General features: G+C 56.6%; 1 protein-coding gene across 1 annotated transcript in view; it reads left to right on the plus strand.

Moving 5' to 3' along the window:
• Positions 1 to 17,372: 17,372 nt before the first annotated feature.
• Positions 17,373 to 26,456, plus strand: part of ABCC3 (ATP binding cassette subfamily C member 3) — a 33,100-nt gene continuing 24,016 nt past the window's right edge. The window contains 10 exon segments of the mRNA XM_058702845.1: positions 17,373 to 17,747; positions 18,361 to 18,486; positions 18,705 to 18,842; positions 19,648 to 19,773; positions 19,986 to 20,047; positions 20,743 to 20,874; positions 22,074 to 22,131; positions 22,133 to 22,265; positions 25,444 to 25,754; positions 25,957 to 26,055. Of these exon segments, the coding sequence (XP_058558828.1) occupies positions 17,373 to 17,747; positions 18,361 to 18,486; positions 18,705 to 18,842; positions 19,648 to 19,773; positions 19,986 to 20,047; positions 20,743 to 20,874; positions 22,074 to 22,131; positions 22,133 to 22,265; positions 25,444 to 25,754; positions 25,957 to 26,055 (1,560 nt within the window).

The following is a 26,456-nucleotide window of genomic DNA, read 5'->3' on the forward strand; positions in this document are numbered from 1 at the left end:
GGCAGCGGGCAGGGAAGGGGTCAGAGCTGCCTGTGTGTGTATAGGAGTGTGTGTGTGCACGCGTGCACACGCGTGTGTGTGTGTGTGTGTGTGTGTGTCTGCGTGTCTGGCTGGCTGTCTGGGGGAGAGAGAACCTAATCCTCCCCAGGAGGGCTGCAACCTTGCAGCCTCACCCCCCAGGGGCAAGGGAGGAGGGAAGCCCCTCTGCCTGGTAGGAGGCTAGGCAAGCAGGGTTTACTGCTTCTACCAAAGCTTTATCGCTTCCTCTTAGCCAGGCAGCAGCTCTGTGAATGTGAGTAGTTCCAGATTAACTCTTATTTCTGCTGACAGCTATCAGCCCCACATTGAAAGCTGGAAATTGGCATAATGAAGCTGTTTTGGTTAATGGGGCCGACTGAGACCGGGGGAGGCAGCCTCAGCCGCTGCCAACGGGATCGGTGGGGGAGGGGGCAAGCGCATCCGAGTTTTCCTTCCCCAGGCTTCAGCCCCCTTGACCTTGGAGGTCTGGGCGTTAGCCTCACGCCTTGGGAGCCCTGCTGACCCGCACCGTGGGCACTGCTCCATCAAGCTGGCAATGGGATTAAGCTGTACAAACAGAGCGGGCTGCTCCCTCCCGAGATGGAGGGGGCCAGGAGTCCAAAGGCCACCTCCCGGTGGAGTTGGGAGGGCCAGGCGGCCAGGCTGCGGAGTGCGGAGCTGGACCCCTGAGGGGGTGATGAATGAGCGCCATCAAGGTGTTTACATGGTCTGCTGCTGCCTGCCCAGTGGGAGCCAGTGGAGGAGGGGGGGGCGGGGGAGGGGTTGGGAAGACAGGCCAGGGAGGGAAGGCGGAGAAGGGAGAAGGAGGAGGAGGAGAAGGGGGAGAGGAGGAGGGGCTATTATTGGTGCGGCCCAGAACCTCCTTTCTGGTGCTACCTTGGGGCAATACTCTCTTGCCTGGAACCCTGAGCTAAGAAGCAGTGCCACAGAGCCAACCGCAGGCTCAGCCAGCCACCCCAAACACCCACCTCAACCCCACCCCCTCATCCCCAGCACCTTCAAGCCCCAGAATCCTTGAAACCTCAAAGGCAGCTCCAAGGGGCTGGGCAGCCCTCCTTCAGCAACCCCCTCCCCCACCCCGACCCTGGGATCAGGGGTGCGGGGCTGCTGGACGGATGAGCCTGGAGGCTTTGGCCCATCCCGTATTTTCTAAGGTGGCGAAAGGTTTTCTAATTGCTCTTCTGGACAGAAATGACACTACTCCTTGAAGCAAGCAGGTTTTATCCTCTTGGGGTGTGCAGTAGCGTGGAGCTCTTGTCCTCTGGCCTCCTTGGGTGGAGAGAGGGGGGTGCTTATGGGAACTGTCTTTTTTTTTTTTTTAAAGCAAAAGTGTACCAACTTCCTAGACTTTTGTCACCTAGGTCTGCAGATTAAGCTTTTATATATTTGTCGAAATCTGTAGCTGTCTATTCCCTAATGAGGGTGGGAGATTTGGGGGAGGGGGCTCTGGGGTCTTTTTGCCTTCTAATGGTTGGAGGATTCTGGGTCAAGGTAAAGCCAGAGAGCTTGGCTATAACCCCCTCTCCTCCATCCAAGGCTTCACCCTAACCCCTGCCCCCCCGGGAGCCCCCGGAGTCAACGTGGGCATTTTCGGGGACAGAATTGTGGCCTCTCCCCCAACAATGTAAAATCTTTATCAACGATGGAAGCTGATGTGTCTCATTAAAAGTGGAAATAATAACACTTCTGAATCTTATTAACAGTACTAATGATGATGAGGCAAACCTCATGACGCTTGTCCGGATGGTTCTATCTGCTCTAGGGTACAGCAGGGACTGGACGAGACTGAAGGAGGCTGGGATGGGGAGAGGAGCTGGTGGGGGCAAAGCAGGTCTTGGATTAAGGCCTCCAGGAGCAGGAACTGGCCAGGAGCTTCAGGGATGTGGGGGCTTCGGAGGGAATTGTGTCAACAGCCACAGGCCCCCACCTTGGGCTTGGCAGCTTCTGCTTCCTCCCCTCCAAGACTCCAGGAAAAGGTCTGCCTGGGCGTGGGGGGTGGGGACCCGAAAGAGGAGAGAGCTGAGCTGATGCTAAAAACAAATCTGAGGCTCATCTGTAATCTCTCGCTTATTCTTCCCAACGCGCTAACAAGGAGGCTAGCACTGCTATCGGTTTTGCACGAGCCAGTGAGTTCAGAGAGGTTTAGTGACGTGCCCAAGATCACACAGGCAGGAAGTGGCAGGGTTGGGGCTGCATCGTATGTGTCTGGCCAACCTCTAGCCCATCGGCTTCATCCACCTCTGCCTCTTGTCATTGTCGAGGGAATGGGACATGGGGCAAGGAATCCCGATCATGAAACGACTTGCCAGGGAGGCCTTTTCCAAGGCAGTCACATTTGTGTTCATAGAAATGCACGCCCGAGCTCCCAGCTTGGCGTACTCAGAGGCTTAAAGGAGCCCACGGTCCTTCACCTCGTGTGAGGAGAGAGGCTTAACCACAAGGGAAGGCATCCCTGAGCTCTGGCTGCTTCTCCGAAGGCTGGCCAAGGCTGTCTCTGCAATCACCCAGTTTCCCAGATACCACCTTTCCCCGGCATAATGCTGCCCTTGAACCACAGAGCACTGGCTCCCCTCCCCCGCCTGCCACCCCCTTGTCCTTCCCGTCCTCTCCCCGTGCCCCACCCAGACCTCTCCCACTTGGCAAACAGCTTTCACCTCTAATGTCACCCTTAGTCCCCACCCATCACAACCGTGGCCTCCTCTCCCCTTTCTTGGGCCAGCCGTCACCCAACCTGGGGGGCTGGCGACCGTGGTGCAGTGAGGACATCAGACAGCAGGTGGCAGCACAAGGTACCTTCACCTGGTGCCACCCCCCCCCCCCCCCCCCCCGTGCCCCTTCCTTGGAGGGACGTAGCCAGGGAGAGGACACCACACTGATGGACACCTTCTACAGGGGGGTGCTCTGCATGGCCCTCCATGGGAGGAAACAGGCTCAGAGACGCAATGAAGGACTTGTCTGCATGATTCGTCCGCCATGGGAGTGGTGAGTCCACAGTGCTCAGTGACACCTGCCTAAGGCCTGTGCACCCAGGACTAACCCCAGGACAACGGCTACCAGGAACGAGTTGAGCTGTGGACTGGCTCCCTACTCTGAGGACACGGCGAGGCGGGTCAGGGAGGCGGCACCTCAGCAAACACCCAGGGGGGATATCTGCTGAGAACTTCAGAACTCTGGCTTAGTCCCGGTCCAGGGGTGGGAGCTGCTGACGGTGGCCCACGGAGCTAATTAATTCTTCTTGCTTTGAAAACTCCTGCATCGGTCACAGCAGCCCGTGCTCACATGCATGCCAAATCAGATCAAGTGCAGGCTGGGAGCGAAGAGGCAGCCTCGCTGAGGCCACGAGGGGGGCCGGTGTGGCTTCCACCAGGCTGGAGTGTGGGGGCTGGATCTGGTTTGGGGGTGCTCCAGGCCTTCAAGGAGCCACAAGGGGCTCAAAAGAATCAGGTAGTGAGTAAAGGGGAGAGTTCTATAGCCTTTGCTTTTCCACACCCCGCCCTGCCCGAGTTCCCACCTGACTTTCCCCGTTTACAGCATTTTCTGCCCCCGGGTCTCCCTGTCCCTGCCTTGCTTTGCTTTCTTCTCTCTGCTGTCATTGCTGCTTAGAGCTGTGCCTTGCAATTATCTTCTCTTTCCATCTCCCTGCCAGGAAATCTCCAGTGGGTTCCCCTGGGATGCTCCCCGGCCAGGGAGGTACAGCACACGCTCGGCCCATCCCTCCCGGAGCTGCAGTCAGTCGGAGGGGAGGATGGGGCTGGGACCACAAAGCTGGGGGAGTGCAGTCCCTGTCTCCCTGGCAGCCCAAGCCACAAGTCCTTGTTGCTACACAAGAGCCTCCGGCCGGAAACATCTTGGTTCTGGAAAGTTGAAAACAGAGTGGACAGACAGTGCCCACTGCTGGGACTACAGCTAAGGCCACAGTAGCCTCGTTATTTACAACCTCTTCTAAGGGCATGAGATGCTTGTCGAGTCAGTCAACAAACATTTCCTGAGGTTCACCTTTGCCAGACACTGTCCCGGGTGCTGAGGACATGGCAACAAACAAGTGTGCTTGGTCCCTATTCTGAAGGTGTCTACAGTCTCCTGGGGGAGGTGAGCAAGACAGACAGTGAGTACAATACAAGGGGGAAGACTGTGCAGAGAAAGGGTCTCTAGTCCAGGACTGGGGTGAGGGAGGTTCAAGGTAGGCTTTTGGGGGGGTGCTGTGGGGCTTGAGTGAAATCTTCAAGGACAGGTAGTTTGCCGGGCGCAGAAAGGGAGGTGAGGTGTAGGGAGGAGACCGTGGCAAGCAACCTTGAAAGGGGGCCCATGGGCACAACGGCACCAGCTAAGGATACCAGACATGCATCCCTGCCCAAAGTGTCTGCATGGAAACGGCCTGGCATGCAGAAGATATGGAGCTCATCACTCCTCTGCTGGGACAAGACACCTCAGGGCCTCAGTTTACTTGCTCTGGTGGAATCAAAGTATTCATGCCCTAGGAATTTTATGGTTGTTATTCAAGGGCTACGCAAACGGGACCACATTCCAAGAGGGACCAGAAACCGCAAACCCCCAGGGAAGAAGCTCAAGAGAGATGGGAAGGAAGTTGAGGATTGCCAAGGTCCCCTTGCTGTGACCTCAGAGGCTCCCACCCAATGCCGTGAGTTCGCGAAGGGCTCTCCAAAGGCGACGTGGGATGGTGCCCAGAAAGGACAGTGCTTCAGCCCCAGTGCTGAAGACAGGACCCAAGGGTCTTTCTTGGCCCCGAACTAGAGGAAGGGTTGGAGGAGGAACCCCGGTCTGCTCACCACAGAAGCATCTGGATCAGCAGGGCTAGAAGAGACTTAGATGGCATTTTGTCCACGTTGCTCAAGAAACTGAGTCCCAGGGACCTCAAGGGCCTTGTTAAGGTCACACGGCATACAGAAGTTACTGCCCGAGGCAGGGAGGGGGTTGGAGGTGATTCAGTCAATCCTTGCCCTTGGGGACCTCTCAGACTGGCAGGGAAGACAGGTACTTCACAACTAAATATAACCCAAGGCACTCTATGACAAGATGTGAAAGCTTTATAAAGTCTTGGGCTCTGGGATGGGGCTGGGGTGGAGGGTGACTGGGTCAGGGGAGGGGAGGGGGGCAGACAAAGGGCTGAGAGGGCTTGCCCAGTGGAGGGGGAGCAGACCCTCTATCCCTCTGCCTGGGAAGGGGGAGCCTTGTCCACCCTGCTCTGCCCAGCGCAACTCAGATCTCTGTTCTGATAGCTCAGGGCATAGACTTCCTTCTGGTCACTTCCTGCCTGCCCAGAAGGACAGGCGGTGGCTGGCTGCCCCTGTGTTATCTTGCCGCCCCCTACCCCACGCCTGCAGCTAGGCACCCAAGGAGGAAAACACCACTTAAGAACAAGCACCAGGAAAGGGATCGCCAGGGTGAACCCTGGGCAGACCCCGCAGAGACGGGCCAAGACCACAGGGTTGGGGAGGTGAAGGCAGGGAGAGGTGGCACGGGGGTGGGTGGAGGGATTCCTTCTCAGCCCCAAGAAGGAGTGGAGAAGTGGCTTCTGTGATCCCGCTGGGGGAGTGAGCGATAGAAGGCCGGAGGGAACCTAACATGGCCAAACTGGGCAAGCAGGAGAAGGCCACTGAGCCCAAACGGGTTTTACAGTTGGGGAATGTGAAGACGCAGCCTCGGGAGTGTGGGCATGTGGGGGCTCCTTCTGAGGCTTCACCTGCCCATCTCCCACCCTGCCCAGGCTGGAGCGGAGGAAATCAATACCTATTGGGTGCCCACCAAGAGCGCCAGGCAAGGCGCTTGATGCTTTACCTGCTGTTGCCATTTAACCTTCAGAGTAACCCTCCCAGCTAGGATTATCCCTGTTTCTCGGAAGCAAAAGTGGAGGCAGCAGGCACCAGATCCGGGAGCCACAGAACCTCAGCAAGGCAGCCATTTAAGAAGGCCATGGGAAGCCACCATCTGGATGACGCTAGGACCCCTCCCCACCCCCTCTCCTTGGGTACACCGCACCCGGGAGCACCACCGGTTTCTGCCGGTTCCCAGGTAACCTGTGGGCCTGGGGCGGAGAGGTCAACTTCCTGATTGGCTGAGTACTAAGCATTCCCATTTCACGGATAAGAAGACTGAGACCCACAGTTGAACGCGACCTCATCAAGGATGTATTCACGGAGGGAGTCTTGCTAAGTCACTTTCCACGTCTCCATGACTCCTGGGCCGGCAGACTTGCGCCCGGTGGAAGCAGGGGTGCACCCCTTGGAAACAGACCCCTGCGCCAGCCCTCTCAGCCTCAGTACCTGGAGGGGCATCTCTCCAGCACGGCCCACCGGCCACTTGAAGGAGTTGTCGCTGTGTCAGTGGCCCGCCACCCCTGTCTCAAAGTTCCTCCAGAAGCCGCAGTCTCAGGGAGGCTCTGTCGCAGTTCTCGGCCACTAGACATTCGACCCAAAGGGCTGAGGATAGGGTCGGGAGGGGGCGGAGCGCGGGGAGGGGCGGGGGCGGAGGCGGCTCCGGGGCGCTGCGGAGGTCCCGCTTTGGGCAGGCTACCCGCCTTCGCCTCCTGGCCGCGGAGCCTCGACCCCATGGACGCCCTGTGCGGCTCCAAGTTCTGGGTAAGGAGGTGTCCCGGGACCGAGGGCGCGCATCCGCGAGCTCCTGAGAGGGCCCTGGGGAGGGGGCGTCGCCGGGAGGGGGTCTGGCCGTGCCACCCCCCACCCCCAGCCGGATCCCTGCCCGGGACGCACGGGGACCTGCCCAGCTGTCCCGGGACGCACGGAAGAGCCCGGGAAAGCGAGGCACGAATCAGAAGGTGCCCCCACGCGAACTAGGGCTCAGTTGCCCAGCTCTACGCCTGCCCCGACCCCTTCCAGCGGCCGCGGGGGCATCCAGAACACCTGTTCAACCAGGTGCTTTACGGAAGCTGGCTTTGCTCTTCTTGGAAAGAGCTCCTGTCACCTTCTTTTCTCTGGTGTTGAGAGCCACTAAGAAGTAGGGAGTCCCTCTCCAACCCTCTCCTTTTACAGGGGGGAGGGAAGGGAGGCTGGGAGAGAGGGAGGGACTTGCTCAAAGTCCCCCCCCCCCCCCGTTACAAGAAAACAGAGCTGGGTTAGAAAAGCAAGCCTTTTGACTCATATGCCAAATCCTTTTCTAAAACATCAGGTGCTTTTCGGGCTGCTGATTCTAGTTCCCTAACATAGTTCAGGTTTAAGTGTAGACAGCCCAGGAGCTTTTTTTTTTTTACAGCTTTCAAGACCTACCCACACCAGCTCCTTTGGTCTTCACTGCAGCTCTGGGGGCAGGTGGTGGTGTTGCTCCGTTTTACAGACAGTCTCAGGTTCGAGGGTCTTGTCCATGGTTATGCAGGCATGCCCAGTGTAGGCTGGCCTCGAATCCAAGGCCCCTGATTTTCGATCTCTAAATCTCTTCCCCACGTCAGGTGTTTGTACCTATATGCCTGATGTGTGCGTGCCCAGTGCGTGTTATCCGCGGATGTGTTCTTGTGTGGGTGCGTGGGCATGTGTGTGTACATACAGTGTGTATATGGTGAAGAACTCTGTTCTTGGGCTGTGTTTGGCATGCACTGAGGGGTGGTGCATGGATTTTTGAAACTAGGGACCTATACAATGGAGTACCTATATAAAAGCGTATCTTTGGAGATCTCTTTCTCCCTCTGGATCACTAAAGGGTCATTAATCAAAGGTGGTACAACTTTCTTGCCCACCCGCATGGGGACCCACATCCATCGTCCAGCTTGGACTACTCATTTGTCCCCAAGTCCAGAGGTTGTCCCTTTGGTTGATGAGCGTACTTTGTTTGACTCAGCTGGCATGGCCATGGCAGGATCACGGTGGCTGAGATGGCCGGGCAGGGGACTTGCACAAAAATAAAGGGGCAGACGTACCCATGCCTCAGGTGCAAGGGCTCCCCGTGCCCGGGCAGACTGTTAACGGCAGACAGAAGGTTAGGACTGGACAGAGTCAGACTGAGGACGTGGAGGTGAGGAACTCACGACCCCCTTCTTCCTCGAAGCTTAGAGATCCTTTGCACCTTTCTGTGACATTGTAGAATCCCAGACGTTGCACAGACAGACCTCGGGGGCTTGAAGCAGCTAGCCCAGCGCCTTATCGCAGAGCTTGGGAAACTGAGGGCCAGGGAGGCAATGGACTTGTCAAGGTCACACAACAGTAAGTTGCAGAGCGCTGGACTGGGAAGCAGGGCCCCTGAGACATGGGTCCAGCCTTGCCATCGCCTGACTGTGCGTCCTTGGGCTTCTAGGCTCCTTGTCCCTGGCCTTCTTGCTGCTCGTGAACTCAGTGTACTTCCTCTGAGACCTCAGGATCCACGGGAGTCAGCTTATCTGTATTAGGTCCAAGGGATGAATCCCTTGTGGCAGTCTCTGCTTGGGTCCCTCAGAGGACAAGGAACTCACTCCTTTTCCTCATTCCAGTCTAAATGGCTACCGTCTTCCACATCACCTCCTCGCTCCTGAAGTTGTGCCAGGCTGGACCCAGCGTGGTTGGTGACGGGGCGGGGTGGGGAGAAAGCAGGGGGCCTTCCAGCTCCTCCTCTGAGCTGAGACAAGGGAGGACCCGAGGACAGGAGGCTGGAGTTATATCCCCAGGGCCAGTTCAGTTAGCCCAGAGGCCCGGGAGTTGTGGGTGACCTTCAAGGTGGGCTAGTTTGCATCTCATGTGTATTGCGCGTTATTCGGGTATGCTGCCCAGAAGCTTTTATCTCAGGGGCCTGCGGGTGACCCACCTTGTGGGAAGTAGTTCAGGGCAGCATGGGAAGGGCCCGAGCCAGGACTGAAAAGGTGGGGGTTGGGCCCTCCCCTCCACCCCCATGGTTCAGGCCTGTCCGCCCACTTAATCTCTGTGCCTTCTCACTAGCTTACCCGCACAGCCTCCCTTACTCATCTGTGACATAGAATAACTCATCTCCTAACCACCTAAGACTGTTGTGATCACATGAGCAGGGAATGGGAAACCATTCCAAGAACCACAAAACTTTCTGTGGGTGACAGGGTCCTGATAGTCCTGGAAAAGAGAGGGAAGTGAGAAATGAGGTTCGAAGAGGGAGGCAGGTCTGGGAAGACCTATGAGAGAGGGGCTGACGGGGCCGCTGGGCCAGGGACCCCTATGTCAGCTCTTTGCTGGGGGTTTTGTGGCTTAAATCTGTCTGCCTCAGCCCCAGACAAGCCAGAGGGCATCCATGAGCCCCTGGACTTGTGCACACACACCCGGGCGCTCCCACACAGAAAGCACGGAGTGAGTGATTTCTCTTTGACTTTCTCTCTCTCACCTCTACTGCTTTGGGGTAGATCACTAGCACCTCCGAGGGTTCCTTGGGAATTGTTATAGACATAAATTTCCAAATGAGCGAACCATGACCAAAGTGCCCAGCACTAATGAGGCCAAAGATGCTTCTAGAATAAAGAGGTGGTAGTGTTCCTTTGCTGCCCCATTGCCTACCACCTGGAGGATTGTTTTCTGTTATGAACAACGGAGTCAGGGGAGCCCTCAAGTGTGAACAAAGGACACGGTGCCCCAGGAGATCTTGACCGGTTGGCAGAATTAGTCTCTATCTGGTGCCCCCAGGAAGCTCTTGGGAGGCTGATGTTGGCTCAGATATCGGAAGGTCCTGACCATGAGGACTGTCCAAAGGTGGCACCGATTGCCTGATAAGTAGTGAGCTCCCCATCACTGAGGGTGTGCAAGCATATGGTTAGTGACCACTTGGTATGGATGCTGAAGAGAGGATTCAAGTCAAGGAAGGAGTCCTACTCTGAAATTCTGTGACCAATTAGGAAGAAGGAAGATGTGGCCAGTGGAAGATTCACGGGTTCCTCCTCTGACATGTCCAGACCTCTGTTTCCCTGGCTCTCTCTCCACTTCGGACATGGAGCTTACCTAGCAGCAGCTCTTGCTAGAGACCCACGGGTCTGCCACTGGTCAGGCATCAGCACCTTTGTGTTCCCTTGGTTGTCTGCCCACCCTCGGCAGAGGCAAAGCCCTCATCCTGCGGAGGCTTGGCTCCCTGTGTCTTCTCCCATCCAGCTAGTTCCATTCAGTCACTCACTAGCTGTGTGACTTTTGGCAAACCGCTCACCCTCTCTGGGCTCCAGTTGAGCTAGGTGGACTCCGGGGGGGCCCCCTTCAGGTACACTTTCCCCACACCGACTCCGGGAGGCTAATTCTCAGGCTCAGGGCCATGGCCATGATTAGAGCCCTCTAAACATTAGGGATCCCTCAGAGTGGGGGGGGGGCACTCAGGTATGCCACTCCTGGGTGGCCAGGCCTCTCCCCTCCCCACCTGGAGCTGTTTCTGTTTCCCATGGTAGATGCAGGAGGTCGTAATGGGGGTGGTACCCTTGGGTCAGATCTCTCCTTCTTACTGGGTATTCAGGTTTCTAGTCTAGCGGCTCCCAGAACCGCAGCCAGAAGGTGATTCGAGAGGGGGTTGCGTTGGCCGAAAGGAGATTTTTAACATTTCAGGTGATCTGGACACCTGTGGGAGGTCATGCTGGAGTCCTAGAGGAAGTGCAGTAGAACAGGGACGGGGACTCTGGAGCTAGACTGCCCGGGGTCCCAGTCATGGTGCTAACCCATGGGATCTGGGGCGTTCACTGCCCAGCCAGCCATGGGTCTCAGCTATTGTGGACGTGAGATGATAATCCTAGAGCACAGAGGTGCTCAAATAACCAGAGTCCTTGGTGGTTGGCAGGCCCCCCCCTTCAGCATCTGGGCCAGCGGGCCCCGTGAGCCACAGGCTGGCCCAGCACAGAGGGCTTTGTCCCCACCCCCAGGCCCTTGCAAAGGCTGCTGTTGCAGCCACAGTAGGGCAGTGAGCTTGAATGGGGATCGGGGATCAGGGATCAGAGCAGGCCCTTGCCCTTTCGGCACCTCCATTTCTGCTGAGGTAAATGAACTTGTCAGTTGATCGCTTCTCCTCCCTTCTCCCTCCTGCACAGGATTAAGGAAGTAATTACTCTTCCCACTGAGCAGAGGCTGTCCACAAGCCTGGGGCCCCGGCGGGGGTGGGGATGGGGCTGGATGGTGGGGGGGTGGGAAGGGTAGGGGGGGTTGGGAGGGTGCTGGGAAGTCCCTGACAGAGCTGTGACCCAGCCAGGGCCATCCTCCCACCCACCTGGCTCCTGCTTGGGTCTCTAGGGATTTCAGCCTCCGTGCCCACGGAGGGGCCCTCCTCCGTGCGGTCCATTGGGCGCCAGACCTTATCAGTCCCGTGCAGCTGTCGAATCGCATTATTAAGGAAGCTGTTGTCGCCTGTGGAAACTGTATGGGGGTGGGGGGTGGGTGGGCTGTGGGCCGGGTTGCCAGTCCAGCCCAACCCAGCTCTTCTCTTTTGAATGCTCGTGGTTTCAGAGGGGATCATTCACCCTGCCCAGCAGAATTGTAGGGAGCGTCATGGGGTCCCGGAATGACCTCCACCAACCTTGTCCTTTGCACTCTGTTTGGATCAGAGACCCCCCCTTGGGTGCCGAGGGCTGTGGTCTTGCTGTCAGAGAGAGAGCATACTGTATCCCTGGGCACTCAGCTGCAGAAACCGGGCTTCAGAGGGCCCCCTTCATTCCTTTCTCCATTCATTCATTCATTCTTTTGTTCACCAAATGCATTATGAGTGTCCTCTCCTGTGCCGACCACTGTTCTGGGGCCCTGTGGTGAACACCCTGGTCCTCATGGAGCGTGTGTTCCAGTGGCTGGGGAAAATGGGACGGGCCAAGGGAGGTGGGGGTGGGCAGGAGTTCGGTTCTGGACGCATTGTGTATGATCTGTCCCCTCGATGTCCCAGCAAGGGCTCTGGGGTGAATAATCTAGGGGCACAGGCATGGGCGGGTGCCCACCGCCCCTGCAGAAGGCTCTGCCAAGGTGGCCAAGGTAAAGGAGCCTAGGCTGGATCTCCCCGTCGGTCCAAGCAGCCATCTGAGGTTTCACACCCCCAAGATCTCTTGATTGTTGCCACAGCGCAGCCTGTGTGTGAAACCGAAACAAAGTCCCAGCAGCCTCTTGCTCTGGCCCCTGTCTCCCTGAGTGCTGTCCTGTGAGACGCGGGGTGATCTGTTGTTCATTCTCTCCCTGTGGGGAGCTGCCTGAGATGCAGGCATCCCCACCCCACCCCCCACCCCCACCCCGGTACTCATGTTGGAGACGGAGCTTCGGAAGGTGAAGGAACTTGTCCCCGCTTCCGTGGCTCGGGAGTAGCAACTCGTACTGGGCCTTCTGCATCAGGCTTTGAGGCCACTCCCCACCTGCCTTAAAAAGCCATGCCCCCGGGGCGCCTGGGTGGCTCAGTCGGTTAAGCGTCCGACTTCGGCTCAGGTCGTGATCTCGCGGTTTGTGAGTTCGAGCCCCGCATCGGGCTCTGTGCTGACAGCTCAGAGCCTGGAGCCTGTTTCGGATTCTGTGTCTCCCTCTCTTTCTGCCCCTCCCCTGCTCATGCTCTGTCTCTCTGTCTCTCAAAAATAAATAAACATTAAAAAAAAAATTTGAAAAAAAAAAAAAAAAGCCATGCCCCCGACTTGCACGTTCATACAGTGATTCCCCATCATGGCCTTCGAACTCGGGCTCCATCCCTGCTACATACACACTCCCTTGTCATCAGCACCCACACCGTATCCAGGCTGCTCCTGTGTACCCAGTCCCGTGCAGGGGGCTGGAGGGGCGGGGGCCGGGCGTCTGCCCTCCAGGGTGCACGTTGCTGCAGCAGATGGGATATGTGTGCAGGTGTAGGTGGCGGGGGTCAGGAGAAACCCAGGCTTGCTGTGACAAGGCCTGGGTGCCTGTCCCAGCTCTCTGCAGCCAGGTCCTCTGACCTGTGGCCCGACTGGGTGGAGCCTGCTTTCTCTTTCGTGAGCTGGACCTAATACCGTTCCACTTCTCTACTTCTGGAAGTTGTTCTGAAATGACGGCCAGGTAATGACCATGTAAGTGCTGTAACAAAATGCCACAGAGGGGGCCTTTATCACTCTCAGGTGACAGTCACTTACCTGGCTGCCAAAACCACCCAGGATAAAGCAAAAGAAAGCCCTGGCAGAGGCTAGGGTGTCCCAGGAAGGCTTCCTGCAGGAGGTGAGGCTCAGGCTGGGCCCAGTGAGGTCTGGAGACCTGAAGGTCTGAGTTATGGATGGCCTTGGGCAGGCCAGCTGGATCGTGAGGAGTGGGTGGGTTTAATGGGCTTGCTAAGTTTAAAATAGGGTGGGGCTGCCGCTGACAATAGAATGGATACATATGTGGGTCCATTCATGCGATGCGCCACCACCCAGAAGGTCCCTTCGTACAAGGGCCACCACTTAGAAACGAGGAGGGAGAATCCCTACTCACACTCAACCCCGAGGATGACCCCCACAAACACAGAGTTGTGTGAAAGAAGCCAGACGTGAAAGACACATACTTGTATAATTTCCTTTAGGGGAAGACGCCAGATGGGCAAAAGGTAATCCACATGGTTAGAAGTCAGGATAGCGTTCCTCTGCGGTCAGTAGTGGCTGGGAGGGGGCACGAGAAGGGGGTGTCTAGGTCCCAGCAATGTCTCCTTGCTCCCAGCGACGTTTCGGGTGCTGGTTACACAAGTATGTTCAGTGTGTGAGAATTCACTGAAGGGTACGCCTAAAACATGTGCGCTTTTCTGTAAGTTTCTAATAGCCAGTGTTCTGGAAGTTGAACAGGAAGCATTTTGTTTATTTATTTATTTTTATATTTATTTATTTTTGAGAGAGAGAGAGAGAGAACGAGCAGGAAAGGGGCAGAGACAGAGGGAGACACAGAATCCAAAGCAGGCTCCAGGCTCCGAGCTGCCAGCACAGAGCCCGACGCGGGGCTCAAACCCACGAGCCGTGAGATCATGACCTGAGCCGAAGTCGGACACTTAGCTGACCGAGCCACCCAGACGCCCCATAAGAAGTGTTTTAAAAAGGGCAAAGGGCTGGATTAATTGTGTCTGCTTGCCCTCCCCCTGGGGTGCCTCGACTAGGCCTAGGGGTGTACCCAGCTCTGACGCGGCACCGAGCCCTGGGCCAGCATGCCAGGTGCTCAGCAGGAGTCCTTAGTCCTTGTGGGTCCTGAGCTCACTGAATGCAGGGCCCTAGACTACAAGCTGTACGTGGTATACACTTTGCCCACCGGGGCGTGAATCTAATACCCCAAAGCAGCATGCCCCTGGACCTCATGCTCCCCAAAGGCAGGGACACGTCTGCCACGGGTGCACCCAGCCCAGGGCGCGACTCAGAGCATACCCTCAACACAGCATCATCAAGCGAGAAAACGGATGCTCTAGAAAGGCGGATCCCTCATGAGGTGCTGACTTCAGAGGCGGGGGGGGGGGGGGGGGGGGGTTGGTATTCACGGTGGGAGACGTGGCTCCCAAGCCGGGCCCACCGGGTGGAGGGTGGAAGAGACAGAAAGCAGGTTGAGCAAAAGCGTAGCAGTGGGACCCTCAGAGCACATTTAGAACGAAGTGAGCTGGCAGCAGGGGAAAGGGGCAGCGGGGAAGAGAGGGTTTCAGGGTGCGTGGGCACCCCATGAGCAGCAGGAGGCAATGTAGGTTCATGGCCCTGAAGCAAGGGGGCACAAAGCTGCATTTCAGGAAGAGCTCTGGGGCAGGGGCATCAGAGGGCAGAGGGCTGACCCAGATGGAAGTAAAGAGTGGAAGCTGAGAATGGGAGGCAGGGTGTGCAAACCACTCTGTGAGTATTTTAAGATGGGAGAACGCAACTGGGGCGCCTGGGTGGCTCCACTGGTTAAGCGTCATGATCTCGCGGTTCGTGAGTTCGAGCCCCGCGTCGGGCTCTGGGTTGACAGCTCGGAGCCTGGAGCCTGCTTTGGATTCTGGGTCTCCCTCTCTCTCTGCCCCTCCCCCCACTCGCACTGTGTGTGTGTCTCTCTCTCTTTCTCAAAAATAAATAAACATTTAAAAAAAATTTTTTTTAAAAAGATGGGAGAACTCAAGCATGTGGATAGTTCAGTAGTTCCCAGGATCAGATGATTCAGGACCAGCTGGAAATTTCGAATGCCGTAGTAATATGCTTGGACTTTGTCTTCTAGGCTTTAGGGCACCGCTGAAGGTTTAAGAGGAAAGTATAAAATTATTTTATTCATTCATTTATTTAACAAATATTTCATTTAAGTTATGTAACCACATTCCCCGCCACCCCCGCTATGTGCTTGGCATTGTTCTAAGTACTTAAAACACATCAATAAATGAAATAAAAATGGCACCCCAGCAGGAAAAGATGAGAGAAAACACAATAAGCCAGTGACTTATATAGCATGTTAGAAGGTGACAGGTGCTATAAAGAAAAGGAAGATGGGGCGCCTGGGTGGCTCAGGCGGTTAAGTGACTGACTTTGGCTCAGGTCATGATCTCACAGTTCATGGGTTCGAACCCCGCATTGGGCTCTGTGCTGACAGCTCAGAGTGAGGATCCTGCTTTGGATTCTGTGTCTTCCTCTCTCTCTCTGCCCCTTCCCCGCTTGAGCTCAAAAATAAACATTAAAAAAACAAAAAGAGCAGAGAAGGCAAGGAGAAGGTAAGGAGAGTCACTGGTGTGTAGAAGGAGCTGGATGGGCCCCCGGGACACTGCCATGCCAAGAGAGGGAACCGGCCAGGAGACTTAGAAGGAAAGACCAGGGAGGAAGGGAGAGGTCTGTCTGGGCAGGGATCTGGGCACCTAGGGGATGGAAGGGAAAAGACCAGAACCTTATGGAAATTACTCAGGGGGGAAGTGAGGGCCTGGACTAGTATGACAGCTGAGGAGCCAGAGGGGAGGGGGTTGGGGAGATGTTATCCCCAACATTACCTTCAAAGAAACCAAGGCCCAGAGAGGCAAAGGTTAAGCATGTTGCTCAACATCACACAGCTTGAAAAACATAGAGCCCACTGTAGTGGACCTTGACAGAGTCAAGTAAGTGTAAACTCTGAATATTTGTATGGCAAAAGCCATTCTATACTGGAAGGGTGAGGACACTCAAATGGGAAGGACAAGACAGGTGCAGCCTCATTATCAAATAATAATAAATCGAACAATAAAGGTAAGAACAAATTGCTTTAACATGTAGAAGTAGATAGAAGTTAGCATATTTGAACGTATTTGCCCCTAGAAAATGGAACTAGGGAGGCACCTGTGTGGCTCAGTCCACTAAGCATCCAACTTGTGCTCAGGTCATGATCTCGAAGTTCATGAGTTCAAGCCCCGCTGTTGGGCTCTGTGTTGACAGCTCTTTAAAAAAAAAAAAAGTTATGTGAAAGTATAACTTGGACAGAAATAAAAATGATCATTATTTAAGTGGCCAGTTGGGAAGTAAGGAGTTTTATATCCTCTGGTGTTAGCAGTTGTCTCTAGACGGATGAGATTGTGGATGGGTTTTTTGGTTTTTGGTTTTTTGGTTTTTTTGTTACCTGCTTATATTTTCTGAGCTTTCTGGAAAGAACATCTAATGCTTCGTGGAGGTTGGAAGATCAGTTCGTTTGTGGCCTTGGAAGAAACAGTCTCACTAAAATACGTGTTTGAATGTATTCCCCCACCTCTTTCCAAAAAGCTTGGTGGGTGGAGTTGTATTCAAAGACTGGGCCCGGTCTTGTCGTGACTCAGTGGCTCCCCACCAATACCAGACTTCTAGTGCTAGGACCGGGGCAGTCCCAAATGGGGATGGTTGGTCACCCAGGCTTTGTAACGTACAAAGGTCTCTCTTCATTCCCTTGCTCCTTTGAGCCTACCCAGTCAGTGAGGCAGGTGGGGTGATGGATCACTTTCCTGAATCCAAAGGAGAAGCAAATTAATCTCAGAGAAGCTCCCAGTCCCTTCCCTGGGAGAGGCATGGAGAGGAAGTGGGCTCTTCAACCATGCGCATATATCGCGTTGATGAAATAAAACACATGGAGCGCCTGGGTGACTCAGTGGCTCAGGTCATGATCTCGAGGTTCGTGAGTTCGAGCCCCGCGTCGGGCTCTGTGCTGACAGCTCAGAGCCTGGAGCCTGCTTCCGATTCTGTGTCTCCCTCACTCTCTGCCCCTGCCCCGCTCACACTCTGTCTCTCTGTCTCTCAAAAATGAATAAAAAATAAAAAACTGATTTTTTTTTTGTTTTTGTTTAGAAGAGTGGAAATCTAGAATGGTGGAAAGGAGAGCAGTGGTTGCCTGCGAGGGATGGGCTGCAGAGGGGCCCAAGGGAGGTTGTGGAATGACGGAAATACCCTGTATCTTTCCCGCGGCAGTGGTTTTGCTGGTGTGTATGACTACCAAGCCCACTGGGTTGTGCACTTTGCACGGGCACACTTTATCGTGCTTTAACGATACCTCAATTAGAGAGAGACGGAAATGAGAAAAGAGGGGGCGACCATGGCCTCCCGGGAGAGCGCACACTCCTCCCAGCGCTTGCTCGCTTGCTCGCCCACCTCGTGTCATCTCCACGTGCCCTCTGACGCCCCGAGCAGGTGGAGTAGGTGGAGTGCCTCTCTGGCCCAGCCACCTTCCTCCAGGGGGAGCCCCGTTCTGCGGCAGGCTGCCACAGCACCGAATTGTTCCCTCTGCCCCCAGGACGCCAATCTGTCCATGCACACCGACGACCCAGACCTCACTCCCTGTTTCCAGAACTCCGTGCTGGCCTGGGTCCCCTGCATCTACCTGTAGGCCTCCCCGCCCTGCTACCTCTTCCATCTGCGGCACCATCACCGAGGCTATGTTATCCTCTCCCACCTCTCCAGGCTCAAGACGGTCAGGGGGTCAGGGATCTCTCGAGGGTGGGGCTGGGACCCGGAAGGTTCTGCTCATCACGATTCTCCCCCCCTCTCATCCCCCACCCTCGGTGGCTGAACGCTTTCCCAGCTACACCTGCCCTGCAGCTCAGGCCACGACAACCTGCCAGCTGAGTCTGTGGTCAAACGAGATAGTCCCTGCTTGTGAAAGTTCAAGAAAGTTCTCTGGCAACACTCTCCCCGCCCCCGGGGCGCTTCTGGCCAGTGCACCACCTAGCCTCCGGGACCAGACCCTGGGTAGGATAAAAGGACATCCTCCAGGGGCCCCTGGGTGGCTTAGCCCATTAAGCGCCAGACTTCGGCTCAGGTCATGAACTCACAGTCCGTGGGTTCGAGCCCCGCATCGGGCTCTATGCTGACAGCTCAGAGCCTGGAGCCTGCTTCAGGTTCTGTATCTCCCTTTCTCACTCTCTGCCCCTCCCCTGCTTGTATGTGCTCTCTGCCTCTGTCTCTATCTCCCTCTCAAAAACAAAAAATAAACATAAAAAAAAGATTGAAAAAAAAGGACATCCTCCGGTGGGAACCGTCCCTACTTTTGAAGGTGGGGTTTCCACCCTGTGCCCTGTTTGTAGGCCTTGGGCGTCCTGCTGTGGTGCATCTCCTGGGCTGACCTCTTCTACGCCTTCCATGGCCCGGTCCACGGCTGGGCCCCCGCCCCCATCTTCTTTGTCACCCCGTTGCTGGTGGGGGTCACCGTGGTCAGTGCGGGGCCCTGGAAGTTGATGGGGGAGGGTCTCCAGTGAGTTGTGGGACCGTGATAGGGGAGCCATGGGCTCCTTGGAGAGGGCTGGACACCTTAGCAGTGGGAAGAGGAAGGAGTGACCCCCAAAACATCTGGCCATGTGGGGTGGGGAGGACAGAGAAGGTCCAGATATCTCTGTACTCTGGCCCAGCCTTCCTTGCCCTCTCGGCACAGCGGCTGGCCACCCTGCTAATCCAGCATGAGCGGCTGCAGGGGGTACAGTCCCCAGGAGTCCTCATCATCTTCTGGTTCCCGTGCGTGGTCTGTGCCATTGTCCCCTTCTGCTCCAAGATCCTGTCAGCCGTGGCAAAGGTAAGGGGCAAAAGGGGAACCTGCCAGGTGCAGCCCTATCTAGGGGATGGCCTCGGGGCTCAAGGTCACCGCCGGGTCCCAAGCTGCCCCTCCCCTGCTGTTCAGTCCTTTCTACGTTGTCCCCTACTTGCTGTATCTCTGCTGGGAAGCAGACCAGGGAGCCGGGGGAGAGGGCTGGTGTCACACAAGGGAATGAGGCGGGACACGGCCATTGTGGGGCGTTCACCGGATACAGGGGGCCGTTCTGCCGCCACCACGGGCACCGCCACGTGCCGGGTCTGCCAGGGGTCTGTCAGCGTCTGCGTATTGGACACGTGTGTGCGGACGCGCACGAGTAGTCTGTCCTACCAGGAAGTCCTGTTGTCCTGCTCTCCCCTTTTCTTCCCATCCCCCTCACTTCTCTGTTCTTCGTCTTGACCTTTCCTGCGGTGGTGGGGTGCAAGATTCCTCTGTTTCCAGGGTGGGGGGCAGTCGAACGTGGTAGTAAAAGTGCAGGCTCAGAACATTCTACTTGCCCTCTCTGTGATCCTGGGCCAGTTGCTTCGCGATCATTTCCTCGATTGCAAACTGGATATCCCGAGATTTCCTACCCTGTGGGGAGGGTCAGACAAGGTGACTTCGGTGGGGTGCTTGGCGAGCCCTCACCGAACAGCGGCCCCCTCGTGACCTCGCCCCATCTCTCGGAACCTTCTGGGTCCTGCATCCCACCCCGAGGGAGCCTGGCACCCCAAAGGACCCCGTGGGGGGCAGGACTGCAGGTCCAGGGTTGCCTGTGTCTGACATCCCTCCCCACTCTCCCCTGCAGGGCAAGACCTCAGACCCCTTCCGCTTCGCCACCTTCTACATCTACTTCGCCCTGGTGCTTTTCGCTCTCATCCTGTCCTGCTTCAGGGAGCAGCCGCCATTTTTCTCCCCAAAGAATGTCGACCCTGTGAGTCTGCTATGGAGGCTGGGTGGCCGTGGGGTTTCCACAGCCCACTCCTCAGCCCAGCCCTTACCAGCAGCTCCCATCCCTTCCAGTTCCTTCCATCCCCATGTCGTCCTTCCCTCCAGGAAGGAACAAGGGCCCCTGCTCCCTCTGCTCTGCTTTGGGAGGGTGGTGGGCACGCCAGAGTCTTCCTCTTCTACCCTCTCATCTTCTAGAACCCCTCCCCAGAGGTCAGTGCTGGCTTCTTCTCCTGCCTGTCTTTCTGGTGGTTCACAAAGTGAGTCAGCTCTCCCTCCGTGCTGGGCCAGAGGGAGGAGGAGAGGGGAGGTGGGGAGGAAGGGGAGCGGGCCACAAGTTGAGCCGGCTTGTTTCCCTGCCCCAAACCCTGACCCCAGAGGGCATTCGGGGCAGGCGAGGGTGAGGAAACCTGTCCATTTGGACCATTTGGACTGGGGGCTGAGTGTAGAGGTCCAGCTGGCCCAGCTCCCATCCCAGCCCTGCATCTGGGCCTGTTCACAGGAACAGGCCCCGGGAGCTAGAGGGAAACTGTAATTACTTCCGAGCTCTTCCATCTGGGATAAGCTTACAGCTTGTCATTTCCTTGGCGGCCCCTCAGTGTGGCTTGAGCAGGATAATTGTGTCTGTGACCTGGGTGACAGCTCATTAACCACACCACACTGAGGAGGCACCTGGGTCTGGGACTCCATCCACCCGCACTTGTCCTCTCCCCGGGGCCACAGTCCATGTGAATTTCATCACCAAGGCGCGAGGGTCAACATGGCATCTGGGGGGAAGAGGCAGAGACGGGGTGGGTAGGGATAGGAACTTGGGATGGGAAGCAGTGACCTCCAGGCTGTTCACTGTGGCCCCTGGCCATAGCCCTTCAGGGAGACTCTGGGGGCTCTGGAGACCCCGGTCCCTAGCTCTAGGCTGCTGAGCTCTGACCCTGCGTGGGCTTGCTGCCCGCCCCAGGACGGCCATCCTTGGCTACCGGCGCCCCCTGGAGGAGGAGGACCTCTGGTCCCTGACCGAGGAGGACCGCTGGCAGGGGGTGGTGGACAGGCTGACGGAGGCATGGAAGAAGCAGCAGAAGCAGGCAGCGCGGTGAGGCCCTCCCTGGGTTCCCACATCCCAAGTCTCCTGTGGGGGAGGCGGGTAGCCCCGACGCCGATCGCAGGGGTCGGGGTGGGGAGAAAAGCAGGTGCGGGCGGTCCTAAGGGGGACGCCCGGGCCTGAGTGGGGCCAGCTCTCCCCAGCTCTTCTAATTCCAGGGAATAGCTGACACTTGCGTAGCACTTAGTCTGTCGCTATGTGGCCCTAAACACGTAGATTCACTCAATCTCTCACAGCCCTGCCGTGTGGGTTCTATTGTTTCTGTGTTACAAGTGGACGCTGAGGAGCGAGGGCTTAACAGGGCCCGCAAGGTCCCCGACTTGGTGGTGGCGGGGCTGGAACCCACCGGTGTCCGGACTCACTGCTCTCACCGCTGTGCTATCTTGCCCGTCCTGAAAGATGTTTTCCAGGGACTTCCCTCAGAAGGGGAAGGGTCAGGGGAAGAAGGTTGAAGCCAGCCCCTCTTCTCAATCCCGCCTCCTCCTGTCTGGAGGAAGGGACCGAAGAAGATGATCCTTGGACTAAAGGGCCTTCCCACTGGCAGTTTACCATCAAAGACCCAGAGACCTGTCTGGCCAACTGCCCAACCAAGAGAGCTAGAGCTCCGAGTCCTCCTTCCCTACCCGTTTCTGACCCCAGGACTGAACCCCCTTCCCTCCCCCCCATAATTGGGGACCCAGGACCTCCGTGCCTTTTCAGCCCAGAGCCCCTGATTGGCAGCTGGTAGTCTGTGGTGTCTCGGCTTCCTTAGTTCGGGGCCTCGGAGAAGACATACGGGCCCCCCAGTCTGCATGCTGCACCCCCTCTCTTCCCCTCCATGCCACCTTTACCCCCTCCCTGCCCAGCTCTTCAGTGACCAGGTCACTTGCCATCTCTCCCCTTGTCTCTCTTCCCTGTCGGCATCCTCCCTGGAGCCGTGCTGTGGAGGCAGGGAGAGGGCTGGAAATTGCTTAAGTTGTAGTCCTTGGGGGTAGTGGTTAAGGCAGCCCGTGAGATAGCCTCATATGCCTGCAGACAGAGTCACTTGGGGAGTTCTCACCCGGAAGGTCATGTTGTCTATCCCTCTGCCAGTCCTAAGAGCCAAGAAAGCAGGTCCCCGCACCCCCTGCTCCTCGCCAGGCCCCACTGGTGCTTGTCTCGTGGGGCACATGTGACCCTTCCTACCCACTGCTCCTTCCTCCCTGGATCAGACACAAGGCCGCGGTGGCATCTGGGAAGAGTGTGTCCGGTGAGGATGTGGTGCTGCTCGGGGGGCCGGCCCAGGCCCCGGGAGTCATCCTTCCCGCGGGCCGTGCTGGCCACCTGTGGTTCAGGCATCTTCACGAACATCTGCTTCAAGTTGACCCAGGACCTGCTCTCCTTCGTCAATCCGCAGCTGCTCAGGTCTGACCACACTCACTCTTGCTGCCACCCTCCTGGGTAAGGGGCACCGGCTGGCGTCCCTGAGGTCTGAGCGCAGAGGGACACCATGGGAAAGATCCCAGACCGGGACCGAAGGGGCTCTCCCCACTTGCTGTGTGGCCTTTGGCAAGTGACAATACCCCTGTGCCAGAGTTTCCCCAATTCACATCCAGCTCATCTTCATCGGGCACGTGCTATATGCCAGGCACCCTGGCGGGCGGATGAACAAACATCCTCTCTTCAACCCCCTGAACTCCAGCCAGGGGGTCCTTGCCAGTTGATAGGCTCTGTCGTCTGTCCCATGAGTGGCCTGGACCAGGGAAAGCTCTCAAATCGGGGGGTAAGAAGGAGGGTTACCTCGCCGCTGAGCCCCCCAACACCTTGTCCCTCCACGTGTGCATCCGTGTATTCTCATTCAAAAAACAGCTTTTGAGCCCCCAGTGTACCAGAATGACGCTAGATACTAGGGATGCAGAGATCAAGAAAACACGGTGGGGGCGCCTGGGTGGCTCAGTCGGTTAAGCGTCCGACTTCAGCTCAGGTCACGATCTCACGGTCCGTGAGTTCGAGCCCCGCGTCGGGCTCTGGGCTGATGGCTGGGAGCCTGGAGCCTGCTTCCGATTCTGTGTCTCCCTCTCTCTCTGCCCCTCCCCCGTTCATGCTCTGTCTCTCTCTGTCTCAAAAATAAATAAAAAAACGTTAAAAAAAAAAAAAAAAAAAGAAAAGAAAACACGGTGGAAGACCAATGTGGGAATCCATTAGAGCACTGTGCAGACAGAGGTAGACCCGGGTGTCTGGAAATCCCTAGGAGGGACAAGGAGGCCAGGCTGGGAAGGAGCAACAGCAGGTGCACTTGCTTCCAGGAGAGGTCAGCAAGGTGGGAAGGACAGTCAGGTGTTGGTCGACTAGGTGAGGAAGGAGGAGAAAGTTCAGCGCATGCAGAGTCACAAAGGCCTCCGCCGACTCAAGAACTCCGGGTATTTCTGGAGGAAAGGGTGACCCGAGGGAGGGAGAGAGAGGGAGAGCCAAGGAAATCCTTGGAAGATTTGAAGCCAGGGGAGGGGCATCTGGCTTGCATTTCAGAAGGACCCCTCTGTCAGGGGATGTAGGGCCGGGTGGCGGGATGGAGGTGGGCCAACCAGGTCAGAGGAGAGTCCAGGCCAGGAATGAGATACGATTCAGGAGCTGCTGGGGAATTGGGTGTGTGCCAGGGAGAGGGAGGGGTCGTGGGCCACCTGGCTGTCGGATCTTTCTCTGAGATGATGAATGCAGCAGGAGGAGAGGGCTGGGCACCAGGCAAGGTGGTGAGTTGAGTCTTGGCTACGTTGGAGTCAAGGTGCTGGGGGACATTGTCCCAGGGGGACATTCCCAGCTAGCTGGAGACCACAGTTTCAGAGCCATCAGGTAGAGGCCCAGGGTCCGGTATCTGTGGCTGGGCTCTCCCAGAGAACTCATGTCGGTGGCCCCAGACAGAGCCCTAGGGAACTGTGACAGGTAAGGGGTGAGCAGAAGGCTGGCTTGGAAGGGCGAAAGCTGGGGAAAGAGCCAGTCCTGGAGCAGAGCACAGAGAATGCTTCTGGCAGAAAGCATGGCCTCCAGTGCAGCAGCTTGGCCGGTGAAAGAGAGCCTGAGGGAGACAACGTGGGGTTTGTTAGTGCCGAGAATAGAGGCTGAGATGGAGCTCGGGAAGGACCTAGAGCAGTGGGTCTGCCTTGGAGAGCAGGGGCTAGGGAGGTCTAGAAAGTTCCCATAAGGAAAACACATTCATTTCCTATGGCTGCTGGGACAAATTGCCACAAACTAGGTGGGGAGGGGCCTTAAAACGACAGGAACTTACCGTCTCACAGCTCTGGAGGCCAGAAGTCTGAAATCAAGATGTTGGCAGGGTTGGCCCCTCCTAGAGGTTCTGAATGAGAATCTGTACTGTGCCTCCTAGCTTCTTGTGGTTGCTGGCAATCCTTGGCCTCCGCTTGTAGACACATCACTCCCACGTCGGCCTCCAGCATTCTCCCCAGTGTGTGTGTGTGTGTGTGTGTATGTCCACGTCCATGTGCACATATCTGTGTGCGCACTCACATCCGTGGGTCTCTGTGTGCAAATCCCCTTCTCCTTCTTTTATAAAGACACCGGTCCCTGGATTAGAGCCCACCCGACTCCAGTATGACCTCATTCTAACTTGATTACATCCGTAGAGACCTTATTTTTGAATAAGGTCGAATTCGCAGGTACAGAGGTTAGGACCGGAACATCTTTTTTGGGGGGAGTCACAGTCAACACACAGCAAAAGGAGAGGCCTGTCTACACCTTGGGAGGTAGCTCCATGAGGTTGAGGGGAGGTTTGTCCCAACATGGAAGAGACTTGGTCATGCCGGTGGGTGAAGGTACAGAGCCGCCAGCAGGGATGAAGATCTTGATGGTCCAGAAAGGGTGGCAATGAGGGAGCGTGTTGCTGAGCAGGTGGATGGGAGTCAGGGCTCAGCGGGGCAGGATCAGGCTCGGAAAGCCAGAAGAAAAAGAAGAGAGCAAGTGTTTGGAGGGAAGTCCGTGGTTGTCAGGGAGTTCTCAATGGGCGGTTAAGTGGTAAGACACGAGCGGGGCGGCTACTGAGTGGGGTGGGGAGTGGGGGCAGTGAGAAGGTTAGAGACAAGAGGTGCAGAGGGCCAGGGGACAAGAGGTAGATTAGCGCCCTGGAGAAGGTCACCAGCAGCACCGGGGGCCACTGATGTTGGAAAGGCTGGATTTGAGGGGGAGAGTCTGTGGGGTCGTGTGGTAGGTTCTAGAGCCTTCAGCAGCCAAGGAGAAGGTGCAGGAAAGTCAAAGCTATGGACATGTGGCATTTCTTCCTGCCACGTGGTCCAAGAGGCAAGAAAGGCAGGCAGGCAGGCTCGCAGGGAGAGAGTGATAGAAGCAGTGGGCCGCAGCGCCATGGCAGGTGGGAAAAGAGGTGAGGGCAGAAGGGACGGAAGATGGGGGGGGGGGTCATGGTCTTAAGGTGGCATAGGGCTGAGCCGGGGTGTGGGGGTGGTCTGGGTGGGGGTGTGGAGGGCCAGCAGCCCCTGCCTGGGAGAGTGGAGGCTAAGGGTGGGAGGGGAGGGCGGCAGGAGAAGGAGTGGCCTGGGGGACCCCTCCCCGCTCTCATGCCTCTCTCCTCTCCTTGCGGCATCCTGATCAGGTTTATTTCAAGCCCCGTGGCCCCCACCTGGTGGGGTTTCCCGGTGGCCGGGCTGATGTTTGCGTGCTCTGTGATGCAGACTCTGTTCTCACAACAGTATCTCCACTGTATCTATGTGATGGTGTTGAGGCTTCGTTCGGCGATCACAGGTGTCATCTATAGGAAGGTCCGCTGGAACAGGGTGCCGGGGGGCCTGGGTGTGAGTCTGACTATCCTTGGCTGGCCGGCTGTAGTCGCCTTCCTGTGTGTCTGGACTCCTTCCTCTGTTTGCCTAGCTTTGTTCCTAGCTTTTGACATTGTCTGATGGCCGGGGGCTTCTGCACCTGTTTTCGTATTTGGCCTTTTTCCGTATGTTTGTTTCTCACTATCTGTTTGGCTGACTACCATCTCTTGCTTCCCGCCCAGCTCCACGTTTCTGATCCATAGGCCTCTGTCCGTCTGTGGAGGTCTGTGCACATTCTTTAGGTGTTTGTCTTATCGATCCACCCATGCCTCCTCAGAACCTGGGTCCTTCCATCTTGGCTGGGGTGGCTTTAATCGTCTTGCTGGTCCCACTCAACGGAGCTGTGGCCATGAAGATGCATGCCTTACAGGTAGGTGCTATCACGGGTCTGCTGCTCCTGCCTGGAGCACCCGGCACCACCCGTGCCTGGGGGAGGGCCTTCCCTAATCTGGGGCCCCTCATTGCCTTGCTTACTGAGGAAGGATGGCTATAAGCCGCTTCCACAAACCTTAGCTCACTCCAACCTCATGACAGTCCTGAGAGGGCTCTAGCCACATTCTCGTGTAGCAGCTGAGAAATCAAAGCCCAGAGAGATAAGGGCAGTCCAGAATCAGGGCGAGCCGGGCCTCAAACCTGCGTCTTCCGGTCTTTTTTTAAATTTTTTTTTTTAACGTTTATTTATTTTTGAGACAGAGAGAGACAGAGCATGAATGGGGGGAGGGTCAGAGAGAGAGGGAGACAAAGAATCAGAAGCAGGCTCCGGGCTCTGAGCTGTCA

The sequence above is a fragment of the Neofelis nebulosa genome, chromosome 16, assembly GCF_028018385.1.
Source record: "Neofelis nebulosa isolate mNeoNeb1 chromosome 16, mNeoNeb1.pri, whole genome shotgun sequence".
NCBI classification, from domain to species: Eukaryota; Metazoa; Chordata; class Mammalia; order Carnivora; family Felidae; genus Neofelis; species Neofelis nebulosa.